This window comes from Xenopus laevis, chromosome 2L (genome assembly GCF_017654675.1).
Source record: "Xenopus laevis strain J_2021 chromosome 2L, Xenopus_laevis_v10.1, whole genome shotgun sequence".
In the NCBI taxonomy this organism is placed as follows: Eukaryota; Metazoa; Chordata; class Amphibia; order Anura; family Pipidae; genus Xenopus; species Xenopus laevis.
This window is the reverse complement of record NC_054373.1, coordinates 50186134-50199992: the sequence shown is the minus strand read 5'-3', so window position 1 is coordinate 50199992 and position 13859 is coordinate 50186134. Positions and strand designations below refer to the sequence as shown.

General features: G+C 37.1%; 1 protein-coding gene across 1 annotated transcript; it reads right to left on the bottom strand.

Annotated features, from left to right (window-relative positions):
* Window positions 1-4663: 4663 nt before the first annotated feature.
* ccl5.L (chemokine (C-C motif) ligand 5 L homeolog) lies at window positions 4664-13128 on the bottom strand. Its single transcript, XM_018246324.2, has 3 exons — window positions 13010-13128; window positions 7403-7514; window positions 4664-6149 (listed from the first exon to the last, which is right to left on the bottom strand). The coding sequence occupies exons 1-3, from the start codon at window positions 13080-13082 to the stop codon at window positions 6053-6055; spliced, it is 282 nt and encodes a 93-aa protein (XP_018101813.1). The 5' UTR covers window positions 13083-13128; the 3' UTR covers window positions 4664-6052.
* Window positions 13129-13859: the final 731 nt, after the last annotated feature.

Below are 13859 nucleotides of genomic sequence, written 5' to 3'. Positions count from 1 at the left end.
TGCACCAGCTATAAGGGACACAGTAAAATAGCCTGCATTGTGAATTGTGTGCCATTAGAGGGAGCCAATGAAGTGACAGCTCTTCATTTTATGTGAAACTCAGAAGACAGAAATTAGCCATTTATTGTTTTATACAAATGTTAATAGTGTTGGAAAATTTTCTGTTACATTACAGGTTCCAGTTATCTATGTATTTTTTGATATTTGTGTTTTAGTATTTGCGAAGTTGCGTCCAGGTAGCCGAACGCCGGCGAAGTTGCGCTAGCGTTGGCTAATATGCCTGCTGTTTTTTTCATTCAAGTTTTTTCTCTTAAATTAGAAACCATTCGAGTTGTGAGTTCATTCGCGGTATGTTAAACTCTGAAATTCAACCTTTGATAAATAGCCCCCTTAACCAACAGATTTATATCATATTAATTGACCTATTAAACAATCTTTTCAAATTGGAATATAGATATCACTAAAAATTGCCCTTTTATTTAACAGCAACTAGGTTAGAAATCACCTCCCAGTGGAAAAGCACACATTTCCCTAAGTTAATAGATATTATACACAGAGTGAAAGATATGAGGGAAATGGAGTACATGACGGCAAATATTATAGGTCGCCAAGACAAGTGGGAGAAGACTTGCTCTAACTGGAACTATTACATAACTTCTCCCCAAAGGCCTAGTGATAACACTTCTACATAGTGATATGGGCTAACAAAAAAAACAGGATGGCATTTTCTTTCCCCAAGGACAACCCCCCCCCCTATTCCCTTTTCCGTTCCAGGTTTGGTAATTGGTCAAGCAATATAATATAACTTTCTGTTAAGTAATGTAATAGGTATAAGATGTTTCATTATAATCAGGCTTCAATTGCTTATCATGGCTTAAAGCTTTACACTACTGAATTTCAATGTGATATACTTGAGACTGTTTTTCCTTTTTTATATGCCTGAAAAAATAAATGAAAATTTTAAGTTACAAAAAAAATTGCCCTTTTACATCTTTTACATAAGCCCCCATTTCGTAATGGTTTGTGTGCTGCCTCAGAGATCACCTGACCAGAAATAATGCAGCTCTAACTGTAACAGGAAGAATTGTGAGAGAAAAAGACAGAACGTTGTCAATTAATTGGCTTATGTGACCTAACATGTATGTGTGCAATTGCTTTGTGTTCACTGTGTATCGTATGGTCCTAGGGGTGGCCCCTAATCTTATAATTACCCAATAACATACTACCTAAAAAAGTATATTATTATGAAAATGGTTTATTTTTTATTTGCTTGTGGGTATATAGAAGTTTTCTTTTAAAGTTGAACAAACACAAACCAACTTTTTATTTGCTGAGTTGGCAGCTTATTGGCTGATGTGTAGGGCCAAAAACATCAGCTCTGCTGAACAAAAGCTGATCAGGAGGTTACAAAATTGGTCTGTACATGCTGTTCTTTCCTGATGGGTTACCCTAGGGGCCAACAAATTGTACCAGCCCCATTTATCCAACCAACTGCCTGGGAGGCCAGAATGGGCAAACATCTGTTCATCTGGTTACCTACTCAAACTAGGTGATCTTCCTGTGAATGGGGAAAAAAATTCTTACAAAGAACTGTTTAAATAGTTATTTATACATAAAATGTATGTACATATCCAAATATATATCTCTATATGTAAGGAAAACACTTGACAAGCAAATTACACCATAATGTTGATAAAACATTTTTTGCAGTGAAACCCACATTGGGTTATAGAGTGAACTGTTTTACCATCCACAGTTTAGTAAATAGGCTAACACTTCACTTTAACATGTTTTCATCCATTAGGGGGTCTCTTGTGGTTACATGACATTGAGATGCTCCATAGTGCATTACAAAAGAGATCTATGATTCAAACACAGCAGAGCTTTTCCAAAAGTGAGCGTATAGACAGGGTCACACTGGACTGGCGGGACGCCTGGAAAAAAGCTAGTGGGTCGCACTGACCCAGACCTGATCCTCGCCAGCTCTCCCCAGGCCGTAGATCTCCCTCCCCTGACACGCTGAGGGTACTTAAACTTTACGCACGCTCAGGAGAGGGGGTAGATCTTGTGGCGCCCCTATAGGGGAGTGCGAGTGGCGCACCCCATGGGGGTGCCGGGGCCCTTGAGATGGCAGCCCCAGTGGGCCCTGCACCCACCAGTCTGACCCTGCATATAGGTTAATGATGTAACCATTATTAAAGTGAGTTACATATATCAAAAGGTCAAGACCTTTGATTTATAAAGAAATAGTTACTAAAAATTGATAATCTGCTCAAGGCAGATGGAGTAAAATAGCAGCAAGGTAGCATATAAAAAAGCAAGATGTATAGTAAAGTGGGCAGATTTTACACTATGGGCAATGTAAAAGTGGCAGAGGTGTATTTATATATATATGCACCCCTATAGGGGTTTAGGGGGCAACCGTATATAAAAAATGTATGTATATAAAAAATAAAACACAAAAAAAATCCAGCGAATGAGTTGAGAGGGAGCAACCCCTGCTTTCACAATTGGTGCATACACAGTATGCAAACTGTACCTCCCATGCACCGGACTGAAGTGCAGCCTTGAAAAGAGGTTTTAAACTTAAATGGTCAATTTAATTGGAAGGCAACCCTTGTAAAAAGTGTGTTACTTTTTACTGAATTCAGAAGAAGAACTTATAAAATATTTCAATAATGCAAGATTTCCCTGTAGAACTTCAATCAACTTGAAAATTGTGCATATTCTACAGATTTGGTGACCTCTTGTGTTCCTAACCTGAAATTACTAGTTTGGCTATGGAATGAGACAGAAAGGGGGAGTGATAGGAAGTAAAGGTTGATGAAAGATGCAAAGAGCACTTTGCCATGTAGTATTAAAACAAAAGCAAGTGTTCAAGAAGAAAGGAAACTTAATAGTTCAGAAAGGGCAAAGGAGGCATACGAATAAAGTCCTTTTTAAACAAGCAATTCTTTCTTTCTTTTCTTTGATTTGATTTTTATTGCAGCAACCAGGCTTGGTTTGAGTGAGAGAATGGAAGATGAATAGGAGAGGGTCTGAACAGAAAGATAAGTACAGGTATGGAACCTGTTATCCAGAATGCTCAGGACCTGGGGTTTTCCAGAAAACAGATCTTCATACTTTACGTCTACTAGAAAATCATTATAACATTAAACAAACCCAATAGGTTGGGTTTGCTTCCAATAAAAATTAATAATAGCTTAGCTTTGATCAAGTACAAGGTACTATTTGATTATTATTAGCGAATAAGGAAATAATTTTTAAAAGTTTAGATTATTTGAATAAAATGGAGTATATGGAGATGGCCTTTCAGTAATTTGGAGCTGTCTGGATAACTGATCCCATGCCTGTAATAAACACTCACAATAACATTGAAATTATAGACTTACACACAGTGGTGTAGCTAGATATTACTGGGCCCCACAACAAATTATTTCTCAAGTATTTATTGAAATTGTATATGATCTAGGGCCTCATGTGGCCCCTATACCTCCTGGGCCCCCCTAAAACTGCAGGGTCTGCTTCCTCTATAGTTACACCCTGCTTACAGAGTTCACAGAGCAATAGGGTTTTGGCGGCAGCTCCTGTTATTGTCCCCCATTTGGAAGATGGAAAGAGGCAGATGTGGAAAGCAAATAACAGGAAGACTGTAAGCAATAAAAATGAAGACCAATTGAAAAGTTGCTAATAATACTTCATTCTATAAAATACTAAAAGTTAACTTAAAGATGAACTAAAAAGAATATTATTATTATTATAATGATTATTATTATTATAATTATTATTCTCTTTAAGTTAACTGTATGTATTTATTGTAATGAGGAGTTTTTGGTGAAACGTAAATTTCAATACACTGTAACAAGTTTATAGTTTGTATAGACAATAAAGTATCCTTGTATCCTTGTATCCTTGTTTCCTATCAAAATGTGCCAGATTGTTCCTTATTATGGAAGTTAGCGTAGCTGCATCTTTTCCCCAACTTTTCCCCAACCTGTCTCTCATAACCTGAAAGGAATGGACATTAGTAAAATTACATTTTATGCACCATTTTGAATTGAACAGGTAATATCTGCATGAGCAACATTTTCATATGACACTAATCCAAGTGTTTTCTGTTACAGTTTGACACTATTGTGGGCAATGTCATCTAACTATTTAACCACCAAGGTATTGGCAGCTATTGGTTACAAAATCTGGTGCAAGCTTTTGTATCATATTATATTAACCCTCATTTTTAAGTGACTGACTCATACGATCAGTGAAAGTACTTCTGCATACTTATTATTTATTTAAATATTAACTAATAAGACTGGTGAGTTGTAGTATATTCAATAATTTGATCATACAGAGCCTCAAGCACATTGACCAGCTACCAGCACCAACTAGATATCGGACTCTGAATTAAAAAATGGTGTGCAAGGGAAAATTGTTCTGATGTAACCAAGGTAAACTTTAATATGTTATTTAGACCATATCCTAACATAATACTAATTTAAAAAGTCCTAACTGTACATACTATACATAAATTTACAGATTGATAACTTTAATATGTTATTTAGACCATATCGTAACATAATACTAACTTAAAAAGTCCTAAATGTACATACTATACATAAATTTACAGATTGCTAACTTTGCACACAAAAAAAAACCCAGTGTGGATTGCTAAGCAACTTTTTTTATTGGTGATTAAGTAACAGAAAGCACCAAAAATTTACTATAGGTATAGATATGTATTAAAAGCAACATTTTAATGAGAAGTCACATCAGCACATGCAGCAGTACTGTCCTTACTTGAGGCCCAGAAAGTAAAGGTCAGAAGGGGCTTGATTGTAAAAGTGCACCAAGGTGGATAGCTGGGTGCATATTTTTATCTGCTCTTGGGAAATAATCTGCACCATTTCTATTGCTTGTTTATGGCTAGAGCAGAGCATTAAATACAGTAAACAGTGCAAGCATGCAGTGCAACATAATTCCTGCCTGCCCCCACCAGGAAAATATTACATTTACACAATTAAACTATCTGTTTCAAAAAGTGCCAAAAAGGGAAACAAATTCCCCAAATTAAACCTGTTCTCTCTTTTTGAGTATTGGGAACCCTGTACCTTCCAGGAAGGAAAGAAAAGGAAAGCTGCCTTTACTTGGGCTTTTGTAATCTATAGCCACCAATGGTCTCCACTACTGTATGTGTTTGAAGTAAGGGTAACTAAATTGCTTACCCTATGAAGTACATGTAGAACAATTAAACCGAAGGACCATACTGTATATCCTCCTTTCTTTCTACCACTACCTTTGTAGAGCACCTGCATGCTTAATGTCCAGAACTGATCTACCATTACAAGTGTAGTAAAGGCAATTCCTGAGATTTGCTTGATGCATTAGAGGGGGCTCCACAATTTTATAGGTTTGCAATATTTTCACCTTTCTTCACTGTTTCATAAAGCTCTGACTTGTCTTCCCTGGGTTATTTGGTGTGTTGCGCACAGTTGGATGACAAAGGCAGCAAATACAGGGGCCCCTAAGAATATAGTGGTCCCTGTGGAAATCTGGATTCAGACCTATCAATATATGTCAGAATTAACATGATTTTTTCCAAGCTTTGCAGGCTTTTGATAGCATACTCTGGTCCTGTATTGACAATTTGGCAATAATGTCATTCAGTAGAAACAAAACGTGTTTGTCCCCAAGCATCCTTCCGTACCTAAAAATAGACTAGATTTAACCTATGACCATTGATCAGACCCGCCAAATTGGTTCCTGTGAAAAAATCAGGCCCAGCTCCACTCATTTGGCATCTCCAAATATGAATGTATGGGCAGATTTAGTTGTTCGAAAAGAGGCTTTATCCAAGTGGCTTGCATGAAAAGAAGGGTACTGTCTACAACTCCAACAATCCTATGTAAGTTAGAGAATTTATGTATACCAACAAGTATTTATTAATGCATTTAACAAAAAAACAAACTGTTTAAGCTAAAGGACTGCTGGTTATAAAACTGCATTATTTTATGCATACGATGATAATATGAAGAAAAGTGCACTTTTGTGATATCTATACTGCTTCAGGCATCTCCAGGGCATTAATGATATTCTTGACCCATTCATCTTCTGGATTTGCACATATTTTCCGATTCTTCCGGGTGACAAGACTAAAAAAAAACAAAAACAGCTTTTGATTATTTTTATCTAAACACCGCTCTACAGGACACTTTAGGGGCTGTTTTCAAAGCAGAATACTATGTGCAAAATGCAAAATGGATGCAATCTGCCATTTCTTGCACTTTGCAAAAAAAAAAAAGAAGAGAGACCTATGGCTAAACTCTTGCTTAGTGGGTTGTCCGTGGTAGGCAGCACGCTTAAATCACCACTATAACGACAATGAAAATGTAATATAAGCTTCAGCAAACGGAAATAAGACATTTTCTAAATATAATCTAATAAAAATTCTGTACAGTTTCTGAAATAATCAAGTTTATATTCACTATTCCTCTCTCAGCATCTGTTTCAATTCATTCTTTCTTCATTCACGAGTTTAGTGTCAGATATTCATTGACAGTTAGATCCAATATATCTTATATCTTGGGGGGCTCCTTTTGCCTAGAAGATGTATTAGAGCCCCTAACTTGTGCGTCATTCAGACTTGCAAGTCAATCAGAATATAAAAAGGGTCCTCTAGCAAACTGATACATGTTGGTGTATCAACTCTAGAATTGATTATGTAAACACAAGAGCTGCAAAAATCCATGTGCAGTGGCTATGGTATTATTTTGCCCAATAAACCCAACCAGTCATGTATTGCTTCCATAATATTCATGGTGTATATGCTTCATCCTTCAACTTATTTACTCGGTTGAACACTGTAACTATGATCCTGCATATACTTTGCCATTCTGGGGGGCACATTTACTTAGCTTGAGTGAAGGAATAGAATGAAAAAAAAATTCGACCATCGAATTGGCTACTTCGACCTTCGACTACGACTTCGAATCAAACGATTCGAACTAAAAATTGTTCGACTATTCGACCATTCGATAGTCGAAGTACTGTCTCTTTAAAAAAAACTTCGACCCCCTACTTCTCCACCTAAAACCTACCGAACCTCAATGTTAGCCTATGGGGAAGGTCCCCATAGGCTTTCTAAGCTTTTTATGGTCGTAGAAAAATCGTTCGATCGATGGATTAAAATCCTTCGAATCATTCGATTCAAAGGATATAATCATTCGATCAAAAATTTTTCATTCGATCAAACTAATTGCGATAAATCCTTCGACTTCGATATTCGAAGTCGAAGGATTTAGCTTCGACAGTCGAATATCGAGGGTTAATTAACCCTCGATATTCGACCCTATGTAAATCTGCCCCTGGATGTTGCTAAAAGTCTAATTACTAAAATTGTACTTACACAACTGCAAATTGAGAGCAGCGGCTGCTGGTGTAGAAGTAATCTGCCATGTGTCTGGTTGGGACTGCCTTCTTCATGAAATCAAAACAGCAGGAGACGACATCTGAACCAACTGCAAAAGGAGAGGCTGTGTTTTACCACTTATAAAACCAAAATATGATTCATATTGTTACATCGATGGATAGTAATATAAGCATAAATATATATAAATACACACACATTTTATATACATATATACTTTCATATGGTCATGAAATTGCTTGTTGACTTTTGTCTTTATTAAATTACAGTAAAGAGTACAATATCATTTATATACATGTGTTAATCGTGTGGATTTTAGAGCATAAAAATGAATGCAAAAAAATCAAGCATGATGCTTTTAAATGAAGTAATGAAACTGATCTGTTTTATATCACAAATGTGAATGCTCATACATACCCCAAGGTGGGATAAAACATCATCAATGAACTAATGCATTTAGGTGTGCTTTAACATGCGTCTCACACGTGTGTTAATTGCTTGAACAAAAACACTTGTGTATGAGTCCTCAATAATGGTATGGTACAGAGCTGAGTTTGAGCCTTAAACTGAATAAAGTCCATGAGAGATTGTGTCTAGCACAATTACACTTTATAACTAATTTCCTCACTTTCTGTTCAAGACTGTATAGTTCCCCTAGATCCCCCATTAGGGGTGAATAGAGAGAAAATGCTTGCTTCAATCTGTAAAGGTACCCCAAGCTGGCATAAAAGGTTTTTAATTCACTGATAACAAGAAAAGAACAAAAAACAGTTATACACATACGATCCTGACCCCTCTGCCGCCTGAGGCAGCAGCAGTTGCTGCCCCCCCCCTCCCCTGTGCGATTACCTTTTTGCACCTGAGGGGGTTCAGGGGGGTCCGCGAGGGTGGCAGAGAGGGCCAGGACGATAGCGCAGAGAGCCTAAATGCACTTTCTGCACTAGAAGAGACGAATTTCCGGTTTGAAAACTGGAAATTTGGCTCTTAAAATAACAGGAGCAGCATTTGTGCCCTCCCTGGTACCTAGTGGGATGCTGCCGCCTGAGGCGAGAGCCTCAACTCGCCTCATTGGCGAAGCGCCCCTGGGTATACAGCAGTCTTGGACGCCTCTTCTTTATATAAACAATTACTTGACTACTCTATTTAGAATGCAAAGTTACACTATTTTTTACAGATAAGACGTCCCTTCAAAAATGTCTTAAAAGTGTAATATAGAAACACTATGGCTCCAATGAAGCTAGCAGGAATTAAATTATCCGACAGATGGATTTATCATGGACACCCAGTTTCCCCTTTAGATAGTGGGACTGTTTGCTTACTTACCTAGGAACAATCTGAATGTAGTGTTTTAAAATAAATGGGCACAACCCCATCAAAGAAACTTTTATTGAGATTACAACTGGATCGCCAAACCCCTGACAAATCGATTAAATGTATTTTATATTTTTTACTTATTTTACTTATTTATCTCACTTATTTACTTATTTTACTTATTTATCTCAAATATTAGTCCTAGAAGACAGACAAGCGCAATTAATCGCAATTAATACTACCCGACTCTTCTTCTCACTGATTAAATCATATGCCTAGCTTATAAAGCTAACTATCCTCTAAAATAACATAGACTAACCAGAGAACTGACTGATACAAATTATCTTTATCTTGGCTTGGCTGTAGAGCATGTAACATATAATAATAGGCTCAGAAAATTTCTAACTTAATACTCCATTTTATTTGGGGAAATAATTTAAATCTATGACATAAATATATCAAATTATAAATTCTTATACACCCAAGACCAATAGTTCTATGCATCTAATTATTGGCAATCCTGACTTTCCTCCAGCGTCGCAAACCAAACAATGGCTTCCTAATATTCTGATCAAAGTGTATAAGATGCTCACTCCTACTACATGCAGCAGCACCACAAGCTCCCTTAGGCATCGGCAAATTAATAATTTCGTCAGTTTACAGAATTCACTTTAAAGGGCTAATTTTATTTCTTCTCTATGTTCAGTTGAGAGCTACTCTTACATAGCAACCCTATTGTATACCTTTTCAAACAGATCTCCACAAAAATCCTACTTTACAGAAATAGATTAAGACCTGGAAATCAATTAAGAGTTTATATATAAGACTATATATACAAACATATCTATTGTAAAGTAATTTTTCACAAGATATATAACACCAGGCATTTCTTTTCTACCATCTTTTCACCCAGTTGTTTCTGACTGCACCTACTATTGGGCATTGGGCAGACAGCTTTCGGACAGCTTTCCACAACAGAATATACTCCACTGCCATAGTCACTATCAAGGCTGGAACTAGGGGTAGGCAGCAAAGCTGGGGAGGGGTTGGCAGGCACGCACCTTTTCTGCCTCCTACCCCCTAGTCTGGCCCCCTCCTGGTCAGCCTGGCCCATCGCTGGTCACTATATTAGCTTCTTGCTCAATTGCTAGATAAAATCTTGTACAGCATAGTAGGTACATTTCATCACTATAGGATAATAAAGTTGAGAAACATTTAAATATTTTAAAAAGATAAAAATATGCATCCTTGCCTAAATTGTTGCAGACATCTATAATTGTATGCTACGTGATCATGGCATGGTCCCTAAGGTGATTAGAGGGATAGAGTCACAAGACAAAGATAGTGTAGGCACCGAACAGACTGCAGACTCTGGGATGCTACAGACACATTTCTGCATCTCTTGGCTTAAATGTGACAGTTTCCAGGCATATGTTTGTGTTGTTATGCAGTAACGCCCCAAACTACCAGAACTTACCCTTTTAACTGTATTTCTTTAACAATTATGGATGCTATATTGTTTACATCTGGAAATGCTAAATGTCTTCAATTTAAAAATACAGACTTAAACACGGTGACTCAATCAAACAATATGTGGAAATAAGGACCATGGTAGGATGTATGGGAGGTGAATTAATTCTGGGGACAAACAGGAGTGTCCCCTAAACGTTGCACCATGCATTAAATAAAATTGCAAGGGCTTGCCCTGCTGAACCCATGTCTTGTGAGCCGGTGATATTCTTCATATATTCTTTATTCATTCTGGGGACAAAGCCATAAGTCAATATTTCTAAAATTAAATTTCCGTTATGGAATAACTTACAAAACTGCAACCTACTTTAAACATTAAGGGGGTTATTTATTAAAGTCCGAATGGCAAAAACTTCAAGTTTTTTTTACATAAAATCTGAATTTTTAGTGGAAAAAAACCCTCAAATTTTTCAAGATTTATTATACCCCGAGGATGGAAAAAGTCCAAATCTGAAAATCCAGCATCTCAGACGTACCTTGGTTGTATATAAGTTAATGGGAGAGGTCTGCGTATTATTTAGAAGTTTCTGTGGTTTGCGCTGGAATAAGCCTGAAAATCCAACTATTTTGGTCTATTTGGGCAAACATTTAAAAAATTTGGGCTTTTCGGCGATATGGCAAAAAACTCAGGCTTTGGATTTTCACTAGATTTTTTTGTGTTTGTCCCCGATCTGATTAAATTGTGCTTTTTTAATAATTTATACGGTCCAATCGTGGATTCTAGTTTGGTCGGACATTTTTATTAAATATTCTGATTTTGATAAATATGCCCCTAACAGTTAAAGCAGAAGTTTTCACGTTTACCTTTTTAACTTAATAACCAATTGTCCAATTTGGCTGCAAACACACTTAACTGAATTTCTCAGTTCAGACTATGATGAGGCCGGTGAGCTCATTAATGCATTTGGATAGAGATGAAATATACATGCACTGGTACGATAAATGGCTGAATAGATTTGCCAACATGCATCATAATCTATATAATTAATTAACTGAACACATGTGCCCAATAAGTTATTGACTGCACAGAATTTAACTATGCCTAGTGGTGGGATACTTATCTTACAGATTGAATACCTACATTCAGACATGACACATAAATGAGAAATCTGAACTCCAAATAAAATAAATTGAAAATTATAGTAAGCAGTAAGCAATCACAATAATACGCCAGCTAAGGTAAAAGCATCATGAAGAGATTCAATAATATGAATGCCCTGCAAAACCTTATTCATATATGTTGTAGCAATCATCAGTAATCACTTAGGGGCAAATTCACTACGATTCGTAGTTGCGCCAGGCGTAACTTCGCCGCACTTCGCCGCACTTCGCCGCACTTCGCCACACTTCGCCAGGCGTAGTTTCGCCAGCGAGTCGCAAATTCACTAAAATCCGAAGTTGCTCGTGAGGTTGCGAAGTTGCGGTAGCGTTGATTCGCTAAGCGAAGCGAAGTTACGCTAGCGATGGTTAATTTGCATACGGCGCCAAATTCAAATTTCAATGGAGGAATACGTACAATCACTACAAATGCCTGGGAAACCTTCAAAACATCAAATAAAATTTTTATTTTGCCCTACACATGTGCCCACTGTATAGTTAAGTTGCCATGAGTTAGGAAATGTAGGGGGGAAGGAGGGGAGCCCCAAAAATTTTTTCGATCTTTTTCAGCCTATCACCCATAATATAGAAAAAACGCCAGCGTTTTTTGGGACTTAGAAAAAATTTGAACTTTTTTTGAAGCAATCCCTATCTACTCTGGTCTGAGGTGGCGAAGGAAGTCTAGCGTAAAAGGTAGCGTTCAGTACACTGCGCGCGTTAGGGAATTTGCGTAGTTACGTCCGTAGCGAAAATTCGCCAGGCGTAAGGGTGCGAAGTAACACTAGCGAATTTACGCCAGAGTTCGTTAGTGAATTTGTGAAGTAACAAAAATGCCCAACGCTAGCGAATTGACACTAGCGTTCGGCCCTTCGGCGCTTAGTGAATTTGCCCCTTAGTTCCATGTACAATTTTGTTTTTTCTCCATCCTTTTCAAAATGTCGTCAAATGAGTGCATGATATAAAATGAATCTTAGAGAACTGGAAGTGTAAAGACATGTGCTATTCCACTTTGCCCAGCAACCACTGGATAACAATGACTAGAACTCTTGGTAACTGTGGCCAAAACTCATAACTCATGCTAGGGAATAATTTGTGTTGTTATTAGTGTACTTTAGATTATCTCTCCGGTAGAGTAAATCACAGTTTGATGGGATGAACTGCTTAAACAATGTTGTCACAACAATTTCCCCTATAATCCTGAATTATCTGAATTCCCATTGTAATATATATATATATATATATATATATATATATATATATATATATATATATATATATATATATATATATATATATATATATATATATATATATATATATATATAGTGGCAGAATAGGAATAATTTTAATTTAACAGTTTGTATGCCTCATTTGGCTATACTGTTACTGATACAATTCAACTGGATTCCTGGGGAAGATGGGGGAAGCAAATAAATTAATTTTGCTACCCAGACCAACTAGTCCATTGCAAGGGGGTAGTGGAACATTGCCTTGGATTTAGAACTTATTAAGTACTATATCCTTTTGTAGATTTCCTGTGCTTCTTGCCAAACTTCAAAAGGAAAAATGTACTATAACTATGTACTATAACTGACCGAAAAGAGCTTCCCATCTTATATAACAGTATGTATACATATACAGACATACCTGGTGCCGACTCAGCTTCATTATAAAAAGCCACAAATAGAAAAACTGTAAGAGTGATCAGTGCTGCCTTCATGTCTGCGCTTGTTGGAATGATACTGTATCTTGAAATTGCTATGAACTGACACAGAACCTCTTGTTTTATAGCAGTTCATTTTTTTTTTTTGCAGGAAACAATATCTGAAGTTAGCAGTGGGCTTAAGGGGGAAAGATGGTGGGGAAGGTGTGAAGAAGCTTCTGCTGTGGTGACATGGGTTTGCTTGCTTTGTACATAAAATAAGTATAAAATGCAGAAAGCAGGATGTGGTGGACACTAAAATTTTTAGTTTACTCTCTCTGATGCTGCAAAGATTCAATGGAGCCATGTCTTGACATTTCAGATGGAACCAGAACTGAGAATAATCTATTAGGGGGTTATTTATTAAAGTCTGAATGTTAAAAACTCAAATAATTCAAGTTTTTTCACTAGAAAAATTAAATGTTTCTTTTCGTCCTCCAGGCAGCACATACCTATGGGGTAAGCTCTGGACCAATCCCCTGGCAGGACAGAAAAGATCAACATCCAATTAAACACCCTATAATACACCCCCCTTCATACTCCCCAACAGTGATTTTTTCTGTCCTGATTCCAGGTAGGAAGATCAAGGGACTGAAAGTCTGAAGATCCAGACTCTAAGGAGTCTGAGGGCCATATGGATGACCACCTCAGGGTGGGTGACTCAGGGGGAAATAGGAGCCCTTCCCTTAGGCTTACCGGGTGCCATCTTGCAGCCTCTGTATCCCAGTTAGGGTTGCCACCTTTTCTTGAAAAAAATACCGGCCTTCCTATATATTTAACTTATTTCCTTATTAA